This window comes from Paralichthys olivaceus, chromosome 7 (assembly GCF_024713975.1).
Source record: "Paralichthys olivaceus isolate ysfri-2021 chromosome 7, ASM2471397v2, whole genome shotgun sequence".
In the NCBI taxonomy this organism is placed as follows: Eukaryota; Metazoa; Chordata; class Actinopteri; order Pleuronectiformes; family Paralichthyidae; genus Paralichthys; species Paralichthys olivaceus.
The window spans coordinates 13,491,485-13,514,013 of record NC_091099.1 but is presented as its reverse complement, the minus strand read 5'-3'; the positions used below and the strand labels follow the sequence as shown (position 1 = coordinate 13,514,013).

Here is a 22,529-nt window from a genome sequence, read left to right as displayed (position 1 = left end):
ACATGCTCTTAAACTGAAGTAAAAGACAAAGCCCAAGGCACCCCATCAAAACCATGATCTTCCTCTTCATCCTCCTCCCTGGCCCGCTGACCCCTGACTTCCCACTGGGAGTATGCAGAGCTGAGGGGAGGAGCCCTCATGTAGTGACAGCTTGTGAGCTACTCAAATCACACTGGCCTCCTCCTCTCTCCTTACAGGATGCTGTGCCACCCACCTCAGCCACTTCTTCCTCTGCCTCTCTGGGGAAATTCGGTAATAGCCTCTCCAGCCGTCCCCCTAGTCACTGATGGGACACCATAATCTCGCCATCCTCACACCCAGAGGCATGCACAGTGGGACATTATGATGGCTCCAACCACAACTTGACAGGAAATTTATGCCTCATTACAGGAAGTGGGCAGTATATTCTCCTCATCATAAACACAGTGGCAGGTGTTTTAATTCCTCCCCCAGTTTCAAATTGATGTGACTTCTGCTGTAGAAAACACAATGCAACCCAACCTTTGGGACAGATGTTTCAAATCAACTATAGTTACAAGCGTCTGCAATTATGTCTGACAATAATTTCATATTTATACAGCTGCAAAGAAGTGTAAGAAAAAAAAGCATAATGTCTAAAAAATTTCTTTTCGCAGCCTTTGTTCAATCAATTATTGTGCATTTCAACTGGAAATCCAATTTACCATTGTCTAAACTAGTGACATCTGAGTCGCACAAACCAGATAGACACGAGACAATACAAGCTCTCGTGCTAGGAAGCTCCCCTATTGGTACCATGTGGACAATGAAAACACAGTTGATCTGGTCTTCATTAGCCATAACCAAAGGCACATTGGTTTAGAGTAAGGTGAGACAGAGGGAGCCACAGCCAAACACAACTCTCACTGGAGAGACATGCCAAAGGGCTGGCATGGCCTGTGCACTGCTGCAAACTGGTGAGTCAACAGCAAAGCAACAAAGTAGGAAACTGAGGCTACATCCACACCAACTATGTGTTTATTTGAAAACGACATTTCCAAACAAACAATCTCTGTCCACACAAGCGCTTTGGCTCCATATGAGCTGAAATCCCCATCCATACCAATTCGTCTGAAAGTGCATATCACATAGACATGCATATCACTAGGCGTGTGTGTGCCACTGTAAACAGGAAGACACGCGTGTGCTGGTGTGCACAAGAATTGTTTGGTTGTTAGTTGGTGAAAGAGCTTAAAACAAGAAGCAACAATGGCCAAAGTTTGAGAAGGGATTATTTTATTGAGCCAACAAGGAGGAGGAACTACGGCTAATGCCGGTGGATTTCTTCCCGAAGAGGGTCACATGATAGGAGCCTTGTGAATCAGTGAAGGCTACATCGTGACCAAAAAGACAAAATCAGCAAGCGGTTGTGAGTGTTTACATCATCGTTTCCAAACATCTCCATTTCTGCCCATCCAGAATAATATGCAGTTTTCAAACTAAAATGGGACCAGCAGCATTTCCAAACATAACAATTTTAGTGGCTCTAAAACTCCGGAGTGATGGGTACGGCAGACTTCCAAACAAAAAGGTAGTAGTGTGTATACAGCCTAAGACTAGCTGATGATGCAAAGGGATTTGAGATAAAATCTAACCATTGTAATAGAAATCTATGTTAAAGAGAAGTATGGTTATAGGTTCATAAAAACTAGACTCAATCACACCGTCTTTGTGATCTAATTGTTGCTTTACCTGTTTCTCTAAGATGCGAGAGACCTCTCCAAGAGTTCTGTCGAGAGCAGACACTTTGTTGTTGGCCCACTGGCCACTGTCTTGGCCCTGCAGCTGCTTCAGCAGGTCTTTCACAAGGCGCTGCAACCTGAATGTGCAAGAGCAAATTATTAATATAAATCTGTTGATAATCTTTGGTTCTATGCTGCATCAAATGATAAGATTTGCTTATAGGAAATATTTGGTCTGTTGGACAAAATAAAAGCCATAAAACTGAATTCATCAGCTTGTAATTTGTGATAGTGTGAAATTGGCATTTTACAGACCAAATGCTTCATTGAGAAAATAAGCAGCAGATAAACAAATAATTTGAGAATAATCATTAGTTGTTGCCCTACAACACGGCTTCATAACCATGAGAGTAAAACATTTGAGATAAAGAAAAATTGGCAGTTTCCAGTTGTGAGACGGAAAAAACTTACTTGGCCTTGTATGGGGATTCAGGGATCTGTGTCTTTGCCTCCATTGACATCTCATATTCCTTTGCCCTGCAGAGGGAGAAGTAGGAAAAAGTCTTTGAATCCCAGAATAATTATTTGGCCTGTCAGTAAAGATCACAATGGGTGACAGTGTGAAGAGGAAAGAAAAAGTTCAAGCCGAGTTTGTTTATTTGGCCTGTCAGCCGATAACCACGTAACTTGACTTAAAATAATCAAACGCTGGTTCTGCAGGGACGAGTTTTTCTGCTGCCTTCGACTCATATCACCAAAACCTAAATCTGCATTTAAATCCTCCGGTCTTCAAGTCTAATTAATTTTTTTTTTTTTTTTTTTTTTACTTCATTCATCAAATTAATAGTTAATGGATATTTTAAGCCAAAGAGTCATTATTTTGAACATGTCACTTCCTGAAAGGTCATGGTCAATAGGGGAGTGGCATCTATGTGGCATCTGTCCAAGAGCCGGACTGAGAAACACAAACTGTCTGTGTTTGTGTGCGTGCCTGCATGAAACTGTCTGTGTATGTCACTCAGGTATTCCCAGACATGATAAGTAACTATTGATCAGAGTTGGATAAAGCGTCTTCCTGTTACCCATCTCTACACTGATAGAATCAAACACTTCCTGGAAGAAGAGGGGAGAATTTGTCCCGGCAGACCTACACTGGGCCAAACCAAATCCTGACCCACTGTTCACAATCAAGGGCGATCATCCAATAGCACAAATGAACAACTCTCCTCACAGCAAAACCAGGACAATGATATACCAAAACCCTTCCTACAGCTGAATGAATTCTAACGTTCAGAAAGATACTACATTTATCACTAAACTTGTTGTTCAATGGTACTGTTAATATAGTAGACGTCTTCTTATAGTCGTTAACTATTAAAAGAAATTACAGCATCAAATACTAATACAGTTGGTGAACAGCATTTTAAAATAACACAACAGTAAAGATGAAATCTAAAAAGTCAGCCATTTTACTATCAGGGCAAAAAAACTTTCACAGAATCAAAATCAAATGTCAATAGACTAGATAAGGATAATAATATGCCCACGCAATTCATAATCATCAGTAGCAGTTCATGTGAGGACCTCTGGTAATATATATGATTATAACAGTGATCAGCAATAAAAGAAGAAAGCGTAAATCTTTCGTGTAGGACTATAAGTTGTTCATAACATGTCAGATATCAATGCAGTCAATGCATCCATTTTTTTAACAGAAACACAGTCAAGAAGTGATGACACATAAAGAAGAAAAACTAAACCAAGCATGAATTCAGTGGCAGCTAGAAAACAAAACCACCTTGGCGGAGGAAACAATCTTTAAAAATACACTGTCCCACCTGTGGGACTGCCTGGCAGGACTAATTTAGGTTGTCTTCTTTTGTTCTGTACTGGACTCAGTCATCACATCATTTGAAATCTCTAAGTCTCCTGATTTTTTCCATATAAAACGATTAGGATCCCTGTGTCACTGCAACAGCCATTGACGTAGAACTGGTTCAGACTTGTGGCTATGGCTCCATAGTGTTTCCAACACAAAGGTACTATTACTATGACTACTACTATATGCCTTATGTTTCCTTTTAATCCTGAAAAAAACATTTCTATCACGTTTGTGCCTACAAATTGCACGATGCTACAGTTTAGGCCAATGGTAGCGGGGACGAATTGGATTGGATTTGGCTGCAATGTTGTTTACTCATGAAAATCTAAAAGTATTTTGTGGACTCAAACACTTCACCCACCTCCCTACCAGCATAGCGTAGAGTAGATAATGAGTCAATTTTAATTTTTGGGTGTACTATCCCTTTAAGAGGAGGTTTTCAAGCTCAGAACACGTCCTAACATTAACCGACAGGCTACAAACAATAAATCTTGAAAAAAATGTTTCCTTCAAGAACAACTATTATAAGAGATTATCCAAATGCAATAAAGGGGAAAAACACAGGCTACAATGTGTGTGCAGTGTTTTATGACAGACGAGGATTCCATGTTGGCCCAGAGAAAAGTTCAGGAAGAACCACTCACATTTTACAGACACCATACAGCGTCCCAATAAAACGGCTCATTTCCACCTGGTGGTGAAGCGGCTCACCTTTATGTTTACTGAGGCTCTGTGTTATTTATGACCTCTGAGAGCCTGCTGCCTTTGAGTGCTGGTCTCGGCAGGGCTGCTAGGGCTGCTGCACGAGTGACGGAGAACAGAGACGGATCATGTTGTCACTTTCTCAGTACCGCTGAGCCTCACAGGACTAAAACCAGCAGCACTGAGAATAAAGCAGTGTGGCAGGATAGGCGTTTCAGTCTGTGGACACACGTTCTCCTATTTTGAATGAATGCTCTCTCCTGCATAGCGTCATATGACTTCTCTTTTTAGAAATCACACTCATGGTCACATCCACAGGTCAATCATCATAAGATATACTAAAGTCTGAAAGATGTTCTAGGGAGGCCACCTAGACAGGACTCCTCTCTCATGAAACCATGAAAATAACAGAATAAAACTGACTGCACAAAAAGCTTTTTCGTTCGGCTTTTTGCAAATGATAAATGATAGAGTGCATGGATCTTTTGAGAAATAAAAGACCCATGCACAGATAACAAACAAAAAAAAAGGGAAATATAAGAAATAGAGACTTTGAGTCTGCACTGACCCGATGTTGTTCATAAAAAGGTCCTAACCTAAAACCCCTTTTTTTAAACTCTGAAATTTATAATTTATCTTTACTATAACTCACAACTCAAAACTCATGCCTAGGTTAGAGAAACTGCAATGGAAGCATGATCCATTATCTAAATAAAAATACTATAAGAGGCTTGTTTCTTGTAAAAAATGGCAGCAGAAATACTGATCCTAGTGTTGATGAGTACACCAATCCAGAGTACAGCATATGTTGTCCTGTATGCCATGGAAAATGAATGTTTACTATTGACAATTAAAACTAATCTATTACATAATAACTCTATAAAATGCATTGCGTATGCTCTCTATATTCTCCCTTTAAGACCATGTTAATATACCCTCCATTATGTCATAAATGGACTGCACTTACATTGCACTTTTCAATCAGAGCAACTTTACAATCCCTCTCACTCACCCTAAAACACAGGCCATTAGTGGGTAATTTGAGATTCAGTGTCTTGCTAAACTACTGAAGAACCAACTCTGCGATTCTTGTACAATTCGCTCTACATCTTGAGCCACAGCCACGTCATCAAGTTGGCTTTTTTGTGACTATATTTAGGATTTTAGTTCTTTCAGAGGTGTGTGTGTGTGTGTGTTTCTTTCCATGTTCATGCTCTACTGCGAACCCTAACAAGAGGATAAAAAGACCACAGCTGTTTTCATATGGCTCTTTGACCAAAACCAGTGAGTTTTTAAAATGAGTTTCAGGGTCAGTTTTTTGTTTTTCCAATAGAATACATGAATGCTTAAGTGGGGGGGGCCAAGCACAACATTTTCCGAGCCAAAAAGAAAAAAGAAAAAACAAGTTGCTGGATTTGTAATATAATTTTCTATTTTGTAAATCAGCCTCTCACTATGACCAATAGGGCCTGAGTTGAATACACGTTTTTCTGCCAAAGTTCAAACTGTCTTGTTATTTTTCACATGAGATATTTTCTGCATTATGTATTTTGTTTATGCTTTTTTTCCCGAAGGCTGGGACTGGATAGAACTCCATTGGGGAAAAAGTAAAGTTCTAGCAAAGTTTTAATCCAAATGTGATGACAGTGATGACAGTTGTGGGGTTGTTTGCTGATAATTTGAGCCCGACAACTCGATATGAGTCTTTCACAGACGTATCGGTATCACTGTATTTGTTTGCCAATATGTGCTGCTCTGAGGTGTGTGTTAGTAATTCATCTATTTCTTTCCATGTTCAGGCTCACCTGCAAACACTAACAAGAGAATAAAAAGATCCTGATTGTTTTCATAGGGTACTTGAACAGTTTTTAAATTGAGTTTCAGGTCACTTTATGGTTTTCCAATAGCAAACATTTATAATTGAGAGGTACACCAACATTTTACAAACCAAAACAGAAAAAACACATTGATTTTTCATTGCTGCTGCAGTGCAACGTGAAAAAAACTTTAAAACACGACCTCATCTTTAAGCTCGATTTACACTGCTTCAAAATTATCACACAACTTCACAACTGAAGTTACATATTGTACAATTGATGTTTATTTATTGTTAGGGATCCTGCAAAGAATGAAAGAGTTTGATGGAGCGATATCTTAATTTTTCTTTTTAGTATGCAAAGGTCCAGTACATCCATGTTACACTAGTCATTGTGGTTAAGGTAGTATCGTACATCAAACAGTGAGCATTTCCAACAGTGTCTCCTTCCACTCCCCTCCGTCCCTGTTTTGACAGCCAGTTAAATTGATTGAGCTCAGGTCCAGGTTCTGACACACAGCAGCTCTGCCTCCTATTTGTTGATTACTATTGATTTTCTTTGATACTTCATTTAAAAATCAATAACTCCGAAGAAAAATAGGCATGGCTCATACATAGTTAAACATACATCCTGTACACTGAGGAAGGTTTCGGGTTTGGCATAACCCTGGCAGCAATTTGGAGGAAAGCTCTTACAGGTGAAAGCTTGAGGCTGCGCATCGATTTGCAGTTTTGTTCCCCAATCACAGAAAGTGGTCATAAATTAAGCTCATCAGAGTTATCTTGCGGACAGCCATGATGCACATAACATCTGCTTTCCATCTCTTTGTCACTCATAAAAAAGAAAACCCTGGCACAGTTTTGAAACTCGAAAAGGATGGAGAAAGACAGATTGATAAGACAAAGAGAGAGACAGAGAAAGAAAATGGTTTTTACCTGGAGTTCATCCTGGCACGGAGCTTCTTCGCCTTCTTCCGCGCCTTCTGCCTTTCTTCCACGTGCTTCATGCTCTCAGAAGAAACCAAGCTGTCCGTCACTATGTCCACAATGTATTTTTTCAAAGAGAGATGCTCCTAGAGTAGAAAACAATTAATTTAATATAATGCAGGTAATCATAATTTCAGGAATGTTAGCCATCAGTAACCATGTTTACATGGACACCATTACAGTGATATTAACCTGATTAAGACAATAGTCTGAATAGGATACTGCCTTGTAAACAGCATTTTCTAAATACCTTATTTACCTAGAATAAGGATTTACTCTAAAAAGGCGATAATAATTATGCTATGGTCTGTTTCATGTATATAGGAATATGAATAAAATATTATATTAGTAACTCACATGAAGACCATAATCGAATAATGTCTCAATCAGACTAAAGTCAATAGTCTGAATATTGGTGTCCATGTAAACACAGCCATTAAAATACAAACTGTGTACGTTGTTTTTGCAACAAGAAAATTTAAAAAAACTGAGGAAAAGGAACAATATACAGAACTTCCTTAATTTAGGAAGGTAAATGTGCATTTTACAATAACTGTTATACTAACTATTATCAAACACTGAGAGATATCTATGAACACAAGATAAATTAAAAATAATATTTAGAATATCTCAAAATTACCAAAATACACAAGCAAATATTACCCATTGTATAAAGGTTGTTCGTTTTAAGGTTGGCACTGGATGTATTGTGTGACATGTAGTCCTACACCTATCAATAACAACATTGTATCCTGTAATAATCTCCGATAGTCTACAATCTTTTGAGGCGACGGGCCCATGGACATGCTAAAGGGGCTGGAGGTGTTGCTTCCTGTCTGGCCCTGTCAGATGATTCTGATAGTTCCTCCAGGAGACGAGGGAATGTAACACAATTTGAACAACATGATGCATGTGCAAGAAAGCAATTACCCAATTATGCTGTCATCCAGCACCCCAGAGAATAGGATGATCTCACAGATAAAGGTTTTTTCCATTCAGCAGTCTAGCTAAACCTGCATGTGAGATGCCATATACCCTTTGGTCACGAGTGTTGTCAGTGCACCTGCTGTCTGAATAGGGGTTTTACAATAAAGGTTGTTGGAGAAACAGTTGTTCTTTAGTGGGCTAAAATGTGCAATGTGAATCAGGGAAACTCAATCTAACTGAATCTCGACCATTTTGAGTTTAAGAGCCCTTAAAATCTATTTTCTAATTCACCTTCTTGCTATGAGCAACATAAATACAAAATATTCTGTGTTTGAACAGTACTGGTTATTTCACGTGCAAGATTTGTTGTTTTTATGCTTGGGAATTTGAGAAAATGTCAATTTCTGGCGAAGTTTTAAACCAAATGTGCCGAGAGTTGTGGGGTTGTTTGATGATAATTTGAGGCTGTTTGATTGATCGCTCAGCTCTTCAAAAAACAGAACTAAACCACCAAAGTGGGAGGAAATAAGCCATTTGATTTGAGTTGGGTTGCGTGTCATATATAAACCATTCTGGGCAGGTCCAGATTTGACTTAAAGATAACAGTGGGTAACTGGTCCGGTCGGGTACAGAGATTTGCGAGCAGGTGTGGGTTTTTGCGAAAATGGACCCGTGCAGGACTGCATCACATTTCCTGTTGCTAGCCTAAATGGAAGATGTATAGTTTGAGTTTAAGAGACAATCAGAAAGGTATCTAACACTGAACCACTGTCACAAAGCAGCAGAAGATGCTGGCCTCAGGGCAGTGTTACTGCACAACACCACAGATTGCCTCTGGTTGCAGTAATGCGATACCACTCTGAACATCTTTCCCTGACACAAATATAGGATATTCATTCACTGCCTCTTATGTCACATACAAAAGGTCTGAGAGGTAGACTTTCTATTGGTGTAAAGCTGTATGTCATGTTGGCTACTAGGTAAGATGTGATACTACTATACTGGGTTGGGTTACCATCACTACAGTGGTTTACATGACATGTTTGTATCACACTGCATCCTATCAGTGACATTTAAGGAGGGGGCAAATCAAACAAAGACAAACTGAAAGCTATTCACTGGATCTCTCTCTTCACAGCAGCTTTGCAGCTACAACTAGATGACAGATCTCAAGACAGCGTGGGGAGGGAGAGACTAGCTTCAGCTGGCAGTCTGGATATTTCATCAAGGTTCTCAATTTGTCATCAGTCGAGCTTCAACGACAAGACCTTAAGGACTATTTAGTGCATTTGGGAGGTCAGCTCTGATACCCTCTGTAGCATGGATTCCTCCTCTAACTGTCCTTGCCAAGCACTTATAGATAAACTGAACAGAAGAGAGGCCTCTGTAAAACTGCTTTCTGACATGAACTCTGGATAATCTACTGAAATTATCCAAAAGGGCTGTATATGAGAAAGCAAATGTCCCAGTCAGTTGCTGCAGAAATTCTCTGATATTTCTCCTGTCAGCACCCTTGTAAAAACTCCAGATAATGTCCAAGTGAGCCCATGTGAGAATACAGCAGGAGATTATCTGTGGGATTCACAGCGAGCGGGAGCATTTTGATGTTTCTAACATGTGTGTGTTCTCTGCATAGGCATTAATAAACTATGTCCTGCCTCCAGCATGCCGCACCCACCTAGCCTGAACAATATGGAATCTTCCTGTTATTGTGAATGCGTCTGGCTGGAGGATCTCCTGTTGCATCATTCATATATAAAAGACAAACTACATATAGAGTCCAGACCCACATATAGAGTATATGTGGACATTTTCCTGAGTTTTTGTCTGAAAACGGCTTAAGAGCGACCACCACTTCTTTTAAGCTATCATGTTTAACGGTGATCAAGAAATGATGTCCTGAATCAATGCATATGCATAACTGCATCATATCAAACCAGAGCAGACGATGAGCAAAAACAGGGATCGCAGTCCCATGTGTTATTCCTTTAGGGGGGGGGGCGTACTTCCACAGAAAAGCTATGTAGTGACCTCTGAACGGTTGAGCCAAGCATCTTCATTTTAATTAAAAATCTTTCATTGCACGAAGAGTTATGGAGCTGCAGTTTGAAATAGTTGGCAGTAGCATGAATGAAATGGTGAGCGCTGAAATGAACTTTGATATAAATAACAAGGGGGGCACATAAGTCTATCTAAACAAAGTCTTCAGACATAAAGGTGTTTGACGACTTGATTAGCTTTCACATATAATAAGAAAAAGAAGTGCTGGGAATTTAAATATTAAAGATACATGAGTAATAGCCCAGACTAATAACACATTTAATACAAACTGTCAAGCAGGTTTAGTCAGATGTGGGATAAGATGAGGATGACTTGAGTTCAGCATGGGCTTAAACTCTAAATAATTAGTATTGACAGTAAAATGCAGTGTGTATATGAAGAAGTGCTCATATATGAATTGTTTATAGGGCTGTATTGGTGAAGTGCTTCTCTTCATTGCCTTGTTTATCTACTGTCAAACAAAAAGAATGACCTGCATTTGGAGAGGAAATGATTTAGAGTGAAGGAAAGAGGGGGTATCAATTATTTCACACTGAAAAAAGCTTTGAATGAAGGAGCTGCCGAGGCCAAAGGTGCTGCATATAGCACCAACAGTTGTCAGCTTCACAATGAGCTGCTGCTGAAAAGCCAATCTCATATTGCAGCCTGAGAGAGGTTACCTTGCATTAATGAGCTGCCTTCCCATGGAAAGCGCTCCATGACAAAAACAGCCTGGAGACAAGGGGGTGATGTCACCCCTTCACTGAAGCACTGAACCCTAACTGTGTACATTTCAAGGCCCATTTGTAATCCCACAATGCCAGCAATAGAGCTGCGGCGGTGTACAAGGGGAAGCATAAACAACAATAATAGCCATGTCATAAAAGAGAACCGATGCGTCTCTTTGTCTTTTTTACATGACACAAGCAGCAGCAGCGGTTGAAGAGTTCTTTGACAGGATAAGTGGATGTTTGTTCGTGGCAGGGTGTGGTTTGATACGCACCACTTCCTCGTCAGAGAGCTCCCGTCCCTGGATGCTGCTACTGTCTCGCACAGCCTGTTGGTGCCTCTTGCCCTTGGTGTGGCTGAACAGGTGCACCTCTGAGGTGATCTGCAAATACAAACACAGCGGTCAGAGGTCACTGCTGCGGACACAATGGAGACGGGAGGCAGAGAGGGGTCAACAGAGCCCCACGGGACGCTGGTGAAACGATATACAACATGGGCTCTTCAATGGGATGTGACCTTGCCTCTTCCAAAACAACATTTAAATGAAAGGACAGGAAATGTGATTTGATATGTGTAACATTTAATACTTAAAGAGACGTTTAATATTAAAAAGAGCGTTTGCCCAATAATGTAGTGGATGTCATAGATAAATAAATGCAGTTCTGTGAAACGGTAACAAAAGAGGCAAGGTTTGTTTTCTCATCTCTGGAACAAAGCCCATTTAGAATGGTTTGTGTTTAATGTCATTAAATAAAGTGCTTTCTGCTGACCCATCCATGATCTCTGGTGTCAGATGCTGGCCAAGGTCATCTGGCGTTTTAACAAGATTTCCTCATTCACCCCCCAAACCCCTTTTTTATCTGATGCTGCTTTGAGGACTCAAGGTGTTTCACCCTCGTTACCGTGGCAGCCGCTCCATAAGAGATAAACGTTTCTGCTTGTTGGATTTACTTATTCAAATGTGCCCTCTTCCAAAAACCCTCTGAATCATCTACCAACCAGCATCTTTATGAATATGTAACTGTCTTTTTCTTTTCCTTACATTTATACACACCAAAGACACACTATAGACTGTATAAAATATATATAAAAATTGAACAACATGTCTCCCCTTTCCCCATGATCCAGAAATGAAGCCAAAATACAGAAACAGTAACTAATGTTGCCATCTTGCACCAAAGGCATCATTAAGAGGCCGAGTTTGTGCAGTAGCGATTGGCGGAAGCAATTGTGACTCAGTCTCAGCTGTCAATCATGATGTTTCATCCCATTTTTGTAACATGGCCTAAATAAAATTCAAACCAAGTTTTGAACAAATCTCAGTATTATAAGAACTAGCTTAAGTAACAGAAACCATCTATGACCAAAAATTCTGTGACGTGTACTTCGATTTTTTAGGTTGGGCCATGTCCACCAACATGGAGGAGGATGGGTTTGTGACCTGCAGCCAGACAACAGGCTGTGCCTTCGGTTGTTTTGGCTTCACTTTTGGGGAGCTGTCATGTTGTCCCTCTTTATATACAGAATGTTATAAACACAATTTTTAAGAGTACAATAAAGGTTAAGTAACAATCTAGGTAATGAGTATTTTGTAAAAATATCTGTGCAGTGATAGTCATAGTTGCTGTTAAATTTAACACTGTGCATACAAGTCAAGGGCACCAAAAGACATCAATCAGCCCTGAAACATGTAAAACTGTACATACCACAACGCAACACAGGGAGCACTGTTTCTTGCGCTCGTATGGTGTCAGTTTGGGGGCATAGTCCGTGTTCGCGTGTCGGCCACTGCTGAGCTCAGCAGCCTTCTCCTTCCTCTGCTCTATTTGCTCCATGTGCCTACGGCTGCTCTCATCATGCTATGGAAGAAACCAGAAACCAGGGGTTATATTGGAAATGAGGATTCCTGGATAATGTTTGTTAGAGAAACAAGATATAAACTCACCTTCATCTGAATTTTCTTCTGTAGCTCCTCCATGGCCTCCTGTTGAGCAGCACTAAGTGCAGCCAGACGCTCCTCTCGGTCTCTTCAGACGGGATGTACAAAATGCAGTGTGAAACCACAAGTTTTGTAATTGCTCTACTATTAAAAATCAAATGAGGATTGGTGCAGCTACTTGTGTTTGCATGTATTCACTCCCATACTAAAGCGCTACGAACCTGGCCCTTTCCCGGGCTGCATCTTCTCTCGCTTTCTCTTTTTCCTGCCTCTGCTGTTCGATACGAGCCTCCTGCTCCTTCCTCCGCATCAGCAGCTCTTCCACTCTTGCCTGCCGCTCTGCTTCCAGGACTCGTTTACGCTCCTGCAGAAAGAGTAGAAGAGAATGAACATGATATGACATAACATAACATGAAAATTATTCAAGGAATATTTTTCAATTAGAACAATTGTTTTTTTGTGTCACCTGCACGGCCTCATCTCTGGCCTGCTTCTCCTCTTGTCTCCTCTGCCTGTCCTCCTGCAGCTCATTTAGCCGTTGCTCATACTCATTTAACTTGGCCAGTGCATCGTGCCTCTTGTTTTGGGCTTCAAGAGTGTTGATGAAAGCAATTTCATTCACCTGTACAGACAGATAAACATGTGCAGTGTATAAAAATCTTTTTTTGTATGTACTAATGTTATAATAAGTAATAAAAAATATAATTCTGAAAACTTCTCAGCTGTCACATGCATATTGTTGCAGCTTTTCAGGGGATCCCCTCCTGTACCTTGGCCTCTTCTTCTTGAGCCTTCTTTACAATTGCCTGGAGCTGCAGCTCCCGTTTTAAGTCTGCATGTAACAGCTTTTCCTCCATCATCTTCCGACGTTGTTCCAACAGCTCCTCCTTCCACTTCCTGACCTCCTTCTCCTGTAAAAAGTGAGAAAGAGCCAGAAAATAGAGTGTTAAAAAAATCTTCAGCACAGACAATAGATTCTTGATCTGTCAGTTGCTGCCCACTCCAGTGCATCCCCCGTGGGATTAATGTGAATATACACCACTTCATGCATTTATGTGGTTAATCCTGATTTATTCTAGGACTCACTCATCTCACTATGGTTTGGAGAACAAAAACAAACTTCATGAAAGGCTGTTGATTTTGGCTAGGGGGTCTCTCTCACGACCGTCTGCGGCCAGCTGGCCTGGATGCGACTGGAGGGGGTTATAATATTTAGTGATTCTATCAGGCAGCGTGCTGACAGAATCTCTCGTTGTGAGCCAGGCTGGCCGTAGCTTACGAGGAGTTTCTTCAGGGTGCTTTCCGTCAACTTGGCGCGGTTCACTCACCCTCTCCAAGAGCTTCTGCAGCTTGAGCGTCTTTTCCTCCCGGAGTTTGTCCCTCAGCTGCTGCGCCTTCAGCTGTTTCTCCTCATGTTTCTTCTTCGACTCTGCAATCGTTCTGTCAAAAACAGAGTAACAAATCATTCATCTCTTTCTGTGTCCTTATCAACAACACGCAATGCAGACACAGGCATTTGATAGACACTACAGCCTGTTTAGACATTCTGGGTGGTAACCTATAAAGAAAGAGGTCAGATGTAGTAAGTGGGTCTTTGACTCTGAGGCTGCTGGGTTAAATCCTTGTCAAATTAAGATGAGGGGATTGCAAAGGAGTAGACTGAGGTGCTGTTCAGGGAGGCACTGAACAAGAAGAGAAGCTGATTGTGTAGATACTGTGAGTGTGTGTCAAGAAATACACTAAGCAGGCAGTTTGAAAATGAACCAAATACTGCATATAGAATATGTTTTTGAACCTTTTGCGCGAGGGTGAGGACAGTTTCTCATGCATGTGGATCCCGTGTCCGGGAGGCCGAGCAGGTTCCTCTTCGACTATGTCCCCCCATGAGGTACTCTGACGCCATGGCTCCCGAGCTATAAGGAAGTTAAGCACAGACATTAAACAGACATAAATATGTTTATCATTAAAAAAAGAATGAAAGTTTGATGTTTAGATGTTGACCTCCATACCATCATAATCTGCCAACATATCGCTCCAGTCAATATTGACTCCACAGCCTCCGTTGCCAATGCTAGCCTGTAATAAGTTGTGTTTTCATGTCAACATACAGTGAAGTAAAACACCTACAGCAAAACTTGTACTTGATGCCTAAAAAATGCTGAAGTATAAATGACTGAATCTTACAGAGAAGTCACTTTCGTTGTCAGTCTCCAGGTCATTGTTCTCTGCTAGAATCTCTCTGGTCAGCTGCTCTTCCTCAGCGATGGCGCTGGCGATCGCCTCCTCGTTGGCCTTCTCCAGTCGGTCAGCAAGCTCCTCTTTCTTGGCTAGTACCTCTGCCATGGACTGGGGCTGAACAAATGGCACAGAAAGCAGCTCACACCCACATTTCCCATTTCATTATATTACATTGTTCAAACCAACAAACTCCAGAGTCACAACATAATTGGAGATTCCTGATATTTTAACTCATTAGTTCAAGCGAGATATAATCAAAGGGGTTTCGCAGATCAGTTCAAGATTCAGAGGGAGTGCAACTTCGGTGAGCATGGGGTCTCCTTGCTGCTTTTTTCTTTAAGATTTTTTTTTCTTTATTCTCATAATATTATGACTTTTTTAAATTACATTACGTCTTTCTTTCCTCATAATCTCAGATTTATTTTCTTCATGTGACCATCATACTCCATTGCAGGTGAGCTAGCACCAGTAACTTTAACAATAAATTTTTTTTTGAGCAGTTGGTCTGACTCATACTTGGGTGCATGATTCAAAGATTGAGGGGAACATCAAATCAACCCAGTCACAATTTGTACCACACAATCACCACAAGAATTACAAGTGAGGAAGCATTCCATATTCATGCAAGGCACATTTACTGTGAGGATGAAGAGATGGTGGAAGGAGGCAACTGATGGATCTGCTTTGTGAAACTGGCCACTTACTTCCACTTTTTAAATGTTTTGGGAGTTTATACATTTTCATGACATGGTAATAATAAAAGTATGACTTTCAGATTAGTCCAGGGCAGCAACTACTTTGAATCAGCTACAGAAGTACGTAAGTTAGAGCTCAACTGATGCTAAACATTTTTTAGATGAGGTGTGTAAATGTATCCTGTGGAAAAAACTTGATGTCATAACCTTTGCTGTGGATTTGAGCTGAAGTGTTTTCTGCAGGACACTGACAGTATCTAACTTAGAGGTGTAGCTATCTTTGATTAACTGAATGAAGCTCTGTTTATACTCACTATACAATGCAAAACAATAGTGGCTGATATAGCCAGAAGATGTTTACCAATGATTCCAAACTGGGTTGAACAAAAACTGGAAATTCAGACTACATTTAGCAGCATATTTTTGCATAGAATTCTAAAAGCCAAAATAACTAAAAACAAATTGAGAGCTTATTTTTTTGGGGCAACACCAGGGGAGCACTTGCTCAACTACAAAAGCCACCTACACACAGCTTTTCTTCAGTGAATGGTGCTGTAACAACACTGCACAGAGCTATGCAGTCTGCCTGCACATTTGGTCTGGCAGTTTCTTAAGATTGACTTTGTTTAGGCGGTGAAGGACCCTTGGGGAATCCCTGGCCTCCCGCCCTCCCCTCCCTCTGCTCCTCCATCTCTCAGCACTCACAGTAGAAAGCTCTGTGGGGTCCAGCACACTCTCCAGTTTCACCGCTGCCATGGGAGTCTCGGCCTGTCCTGGAGCAGATGTGACCATGCCCCGTGACGCACCCCCCTCAGCCAGGCTGTCCCGCAAGACCAACAGCGCATCGAGCCCGTCCGTCTGGGGTGGATCTGGGGAAGAGCAGCGGGCCAGGGAGGGGACCGGGACTGATAAGGTAAGATCTGTTGGTGGGACTGTGGCTGAGGACAGGGCGGGCTCTGGGGCATGGGAAGGGGTATGTGCTGCTATGGAGGGAGGCGAGTCCTCACAGGGTGCGTCGACACATTGCCCCAAGTCTTGTACACTCTCTGCTGGGGGCTGCACCGACAGTCACACACAAAAACACGCAAACTCAATTAAAAACATGCATATTTCAAGCAATTCATGAGAGCAGTGGCAAAAAAACAACAATCAGACCAGTCAACACACAGCTGGTAACACAAATCATGCAGGGAAGCTGGTACTAACATGCCCTGTACATCCAATTATGATCAATTTCAGTAGATAGATAAGAAACACTGATTTGCTTTTCAAAATTAACCGTTTGCTATAACACAGTCTTACCAAGTGTGTCTCGAGGCATTGACAGACTATAAAATGAGAGCGAAAATTGGTTTTCTGCCTCTAAAATGTCAGTGTACAATCAATCGCCTTAAAACTGATATGTCTGTCTGGACAGTGTCTATGAATACCATGGAGCCCAAAACAAAAACAAATGTGGCTGATAAAACGGTCTACTGTTACCCAGCTCCTCGTGAATAATTGATACCCAGGGACTGCTCAGAGAGAAAGACGTCACAATGTACTGAACCTCAGTACCTCCATCGTGTGCCCATTTTCCGGACCTCCAACGCTCCCCGGGGGGTCAGGATCTGCAGGGACTCGCTGCTCAATGTCCGTCTTAGTCGAGTCATTGTCCAAGGGACAGTGAGGTTGGAGCTGCTGCTCTTGCTGCGGCGGCAGGTGTGGCTTGTTGTCCTTGGCACTGTCCTCTTTTGGGGTGACTTGAGCCAAGACAGGACTGACCTTGGCAACTATGGCAGCAGAGCGAGGCCTAGCAGTGCGTCCTCGCTGGACAGTCTCCCAGCCCTCAGCATCCTTTTTACCTGGAAAACACATGAAGCACTCAATCGATAAAGCAGAGAAAGATATGTTACTGTGTGCTCTGTTTTGAAAGAAACCATGCACAGAGCTGCTCCATTAAATCCTAATATAGATTCATTCAATAGAGATACAATACAGAATACAGAATTGATAATCAACCAGATTGCAGATACCAGACAGCCTCTCAAAACAGGCAAGTTTGCATCTAAAGAGCTAATATTACTAGATTGGAAATGTACTTCGCCACCATGTTACCAAGATGGTTAGGTAAAGAAAACACAATTTTTAAAACTAAGTTATGTGAAGTTATGTACATGTATATTGCTCCTATTTTGCACCTATATGTGTTTTCTATAAACATATAATGACTGATATTCTGTCAGTTTTCCCATCAAACATTTTTTTCGTCTTTATTTATCTATTCTTGTTTTGATCGACCTGTACCCCTAAAGGAAGGGACAGGTTCCACTTTCTCCATATTTAGTTATTCTGGACTGTTTGGACTACCTTTAGGACATTTGCCCTTGTCTCTCCTTGTTTCAGACCTGGGCATTGTGGACTTGTATTGTATTTTATGTTAATTGTTATACTGCAAACATTTTGATTACATTTTAAAAACAAACCACGTTTGTGTGGGGTAAGTCTGAGCAGAATTTCTTACCGGGTTTTTCTGCTAGAGATGAGGTCGTTTGACTGGAGTTGGGGACGAACTGAGTGCACTTCACTCGGTCTGCCCAGCTGAGGCCTGTGTGGGAGAACCGGGCTGCAGCCAATGACGGTGGAGGACCGCTGAAAATGACACATACAAACATCATGAATGAAAACAAGCAAATGTGAACCTACTGAGTGAAGTCCTTAATTTCAACAGGTAGGATTTTCAGCTTAATTAAATCCAGTCTGAGCAGCTTCTACTGTGCTGCCTGTTAAAGAAAGTTCAATGGTCTAAGGAAAGTGTCTCCCTCCCCCCAGCACTCTCCATTCAGAGATAGCCTGGAATTGCATTGGGCAACGGACCTCCATCATGATCAATATCCATTTCCTGCCGCATCCGATTACAGAGCAGTGCACATATTGAACCCATGCTTCAGCAGTCTTTAACTGACACTTTCATCTACACCTCAACTGATTCTATGGCCGAAGAGTGAGAGAGACAACAAATAGCATTAAACAAATGCTTCACCCTCTGCAATCAATGCCTGTATTGCTTGATAACATAGTTTGTTTTTTCTAAGCACTTACAAAACAAGCATAGAGCACCATTACAACTAGGGATTGGTTAATAGCAGTATGCCTTATGATACAATGTTAATCAAACAAATTCAAACTTAATTGAATCCCTAATAGTAACAGAACACAGTGAACCAAACTGGGATAGGACAAGAAATATGCTGCGTTCAGACGTGCACTGAACTCCGGATAATGTCCGAATAAGCCCATGTGATAAAACAGCAGGAGATCCTATGGAGGATGCACAAGCATGCTTGTTGATGATGTTTCTAACATGTGTCAGACTCAAAAATGAAAGAAACTAGAAGAAAACAAATATCTCGGAATGAAAAAAAAGTGCCATACACAGAAGACACTGACAAAGATGTCAGCAACGCTTTTGGTGATAAGAGCCAATGCCAGCATCAATGTGCTGTAAACAAAAACACGTGAATTCCACTGCAGAATTGATTTGTTACGTCCTGCCCCTTCCAGCTGCATCACCCCTTGCCTATGATCCAGGGATTTCTGTGTTGTTGTGAATGCATCTGAGTGGAGAATCCCACTGTGTTGCTCATGTGTGAAAGGCAAAGTCCAGACTTTCTCTGGAGTTCATGTCTGACAATGGCTGTAGTGAGTGTGACAGAGCTTACCCAAAGCTGAGGGTACGACGTGCACCTGAAGAAGGAACCATCCTGTCTGCCGAGGAGCTTGGCATCACATGACGTCCCGGAGACATCTTACGGACTTCCCATGCTAAAGACGTGGGCCTGAACAAAGTGAGAGTGGTTACAATTACACTAAAACACTAATTATACTTTCTAGTTGCCAAACACCCACACACAAGCTTGGCTCAAACTTTGGCAAGTAAGTCAAATGGCTGATTCACTTGCAGCAATTTATGCAATGAATGGATCATATAAAAGTTTCAGGTTGTCTTATTGATTAACAGCATGCTTTAAACAACAAATTGGGAGACAGCACTGGGAATTTCATTTCTTAGTCAATTTACGGTTGCAGTGGTCACCGTGTTAAAGAGAAGCCAATAAACTCCAGGATCACTTTGAATTAAAGCCAAGGCTATTGATCTGTTCTGTTTGTGACTCAAGGCCAGGGGACCACACACCGGCACTTACACTTTTTTCCACAGGGAGCAATTCGAAGAGGAGACTGAATGAAAGTGAGAGACAGAAGAAGAGGGTGAGAAAAAGAAAACAAACAAGCCAAAGATCACCTGTTCTGGGCATCTGTTTTCTCCAACTTCTCCTGAAGCTGGATCCAGTCGATGAGAGCTTTGAAATCCCGAACGTAGTTGTTCAACATCATCAAAACCTCCTAAAGACAGAGTTACAAGAGGAGAGTGAATACCCGGCACAATGTTAACAAAGACACAAAGAGTGGAACCACGAACAACAATGGAGAGAGATATTCTGCTAGTCACTTAATATTGTTGGACAATAAAAATGTAAACAGCAATAAATCTGATACCAACAAAATGCACTCGACAAACTATGTTGCATATCTTTCGAGGGTTCAGGGGGGCAAGAGCTAATCCAAGCTGCCATTGGGATACACCCAAACATGTCACCAATCACAGGGCCGATATAAAGAGACAAACAAACATTTACATTCACATCTATGGGCAAACTCATAGGACATCCTTGTGTTGCCTAATTCGTGACTGCACTGACTGTACACATCAACTGCACATGCTCCAGGTACAATATATCCACCTACTGGAATGGAATGTGGGATTTAATGCATGGACTAATGTGGACCCTTATTTTTAGAATGAATGGAACCGTGTGCATGTGACAGGAAGAGTATACAACTCACAGCGGACACGGAGCCCGGAAAATATGGTCAACCGTCCAACTCAACCTGCAGGTCTTTGGATTGTGGGAGGAAGCTAAGTAAAATGAGAAAACTCACTATGGCACAGGGAGAACATGTAAACTCCACACAGAGAAGCCCAATTCAGCCAGCAGCCTGCCAACTGTATAAACTAAAATATTTTTTGCTATTTGCTACTTGGGGACTGTCAGAGGTTAAAACATTTCTGGAATTAGCGTGACAAAACAAAACTATTCAAGTAGAACATGCAGGAAAATATAAAACTTTTTCTATATATAACTATTGAAATGATGAAGAGTGTTGCTAAAAACTTTCTTGTGCAAGCTCAAATGCATGATTGAAACATTTGAGGAAGAACAGAGCGGGAATATTCAAAGTATCAAACGTTTATTATCTGCAAACAGAGTTAGTTTTCCAGAGGTGGCGGGCGGTGCAGGGCTTTTTTTCCCCAGAGCTCTAATGAAACGGAGACACAGCTGATTGATGTGGAGCGTGAAGGGAGTGGTAATTGAGAGTAAAGCTTCACAGTGCTTTTAGTTAATAGACGAGTCAGGCCAGTGAAAGATGTGTCCAGCAGCAGGTCTGCTGATTAGAGCTGGTTAACAGGCAGAGACCGCTGCCGTGGCCCGGTGTTCATTTGGTAATGAAGGCTGCTCCTCTGACAGATAAACCAACAGTGACTGAAGGCACCATAAAGCAGCTTTCAGCATGTTAACCGGCACACTTACCTAAATACAACCCTCACATAACATTTCATGAGGAATGACAAAAAGTTTAACCTTCCAGGGGCATTGCCGTAAAAGGGTGATGGGCAGTAAAAGCCTGTGGTCCTCACACAGACAAGAATGAATAGGTACAGCCTAGGTCACTATTACTGACCTCAGGTAAATAATTTACAGTTTTCATACTTTTCTGGGATTTTTTTCCCAACTATTTTTACTTAGAATTGCCTCTGTAAGTTCATATCAAACATGAATAAAAGAAAATCAACTGATTCCAACCACATGAGAACACAGCATACTTTTCTTTTTCCTTTTCTACATGATCTGTCTAATAAATCAGGTGGTGGGATAAAGGAACAGTTTATAGGAGCTAATTAAGCCCAGGGCCATGGAGTAGATAGGTGTGGGCATTATTAATAATCATACATGAATCACTGCAGGTTGAGCAATTTCCTTCTGAACAGGAAACATATTATATTAGGTCAGTGCCAAGGTTCTCATTCTAAATGACACAAAGCATTACAGTAACAGCCTTGGCAGAGGATTAGGCGTTACTTCCTGTTGATTATGTTTTTGTGCACTTGTTTTTCTATGGAAAATTGTTAGCTGAGAACAAATGAAGCCCACAGCCACACTGGGGGATTGTGGCTAGGGGCTATCAGAGCACTCTGCTTCCCCTCCAGATGACTCCATCATCTATCAGTGTCCATTAAGGCAAAGTTGGTTGGGGGGGATTATGAACAGCACCAAGCTCCCTGGCCATTAGACAGCATTAGGGTGTGGAGCGATACAGTGGTATGAGGGGAAAAAAACACCTCGTAGCCAGATGTCTGACACAGGCCAAGTGACAACAACGCTGATAAGACCACAGGGAGCTGCGCTGTTGCACTGACAGCAAGCTGACCACACCACAGGGAACTGGGCTACAGTACTGACCGCAGAGCGTCACCAGAACCATGCTCAGCATAATGCAGCATGGCAGCATAATCAATACACAGGACCAGCAGGATCATGCCAGTGTGCCCTGGAGCAACATCACAGTGGCATTCTACAGCGAGACCGAAACAAAAACATAATTACGGACAAAAGACAATTGTGTGAAATACGGTGGAATTTATGAAGTGTAGACTTTTCAAAAACACAAATACAGTGTTGTACTGTTTACAGTCTGTCATCAATATTCAGTCCACTGAGCCAGGCCTGTGATAATTCACTTGCCAGCAAGCTTTCAGAGAGCCCCTCTGACATGA

General features: G+C 41.5%; 1 protein-coding gene across 3 annotated transcripts in view; it reads right to left on the bottom strand.

Moving 5' to 3' along the window:
- Window positions 1-22,529, bottom strand: part of scaper (S-phase cyclin A-associated protein in the ER) — a 58,081-nt gene that overhangs the window by 29,397 nt on the left and 6,155 nt on the right. For 2 of the 3 annotated variants that reach the window (XM_069528735.1, XM_069528736.1), the window contains exons 5-22: window positions 19,938-20,038; window positions 19,357-19,473; window positions 18,159-18,286; window positions 17,213-17,499; window positions 16,361-16,711; window positions 14,907-15,074; window positions 14,732-14,798; window positions 14,518-14,635; window positions 14,051-14,162; window positions 13,493-13,633; window positions 13,189-13,344; window positions 12,944-13,086; window positions 12,729-12,810; window positions 12,490-12,642; window positions 11,058-11,165; window positions 7,037-7,173; window positions 2,172-2,237; window positions 1,711-1,837 (exon numbers count right to left, since the gene is read on the bottom strand). In XM_069528735.1, the coding sequence (XP_069384836.1) occupies window positions 1,711-1,837; window positions 2,172-2,237; window positions 7,037-7,173; window positions 11,058-11,165; window positions 12,490-12,642; window positions 12,729-12,810; window positions 12,944-13,086; window positions 13,189-13,344; window positions 13,493-13,633; window positions 14,051-14,162; window positions 14,518-14,635; window positions 14,732-14,798; window positions 14,907-15,074; window positions 16,361-16,711; window positions 17,213-17,499; window positions 18,159-18,286; window positions 19,357-19,473; window positions 19,938-20,038 (2,562 nt within the window). The remainder of the gene's footprint in view (window positions 1-1,710; window positions 1,838-2,171; window positions 2,238-7,036; window positions 7,174-11,057; window positions 11,166-12,489; window positions 12,643-12,728; window positions 12,811-12,943; window positions 13,087-13,188; window positions 13,345-13,492; window positions 13,634-14,050; window positions 14,163-14,517; window positions 14,636-14,731; window positions 14,799-14,906; window positions 15,075-16,360; window positions 16,712-17,212; window positions 17,500-18,158; window positions 18,287-19,356; window positions 19,474-19,937; window positions 20,039-22,529) is intronic. The other variant, XM_069528737.1, reaches the window with a different exon arrangement.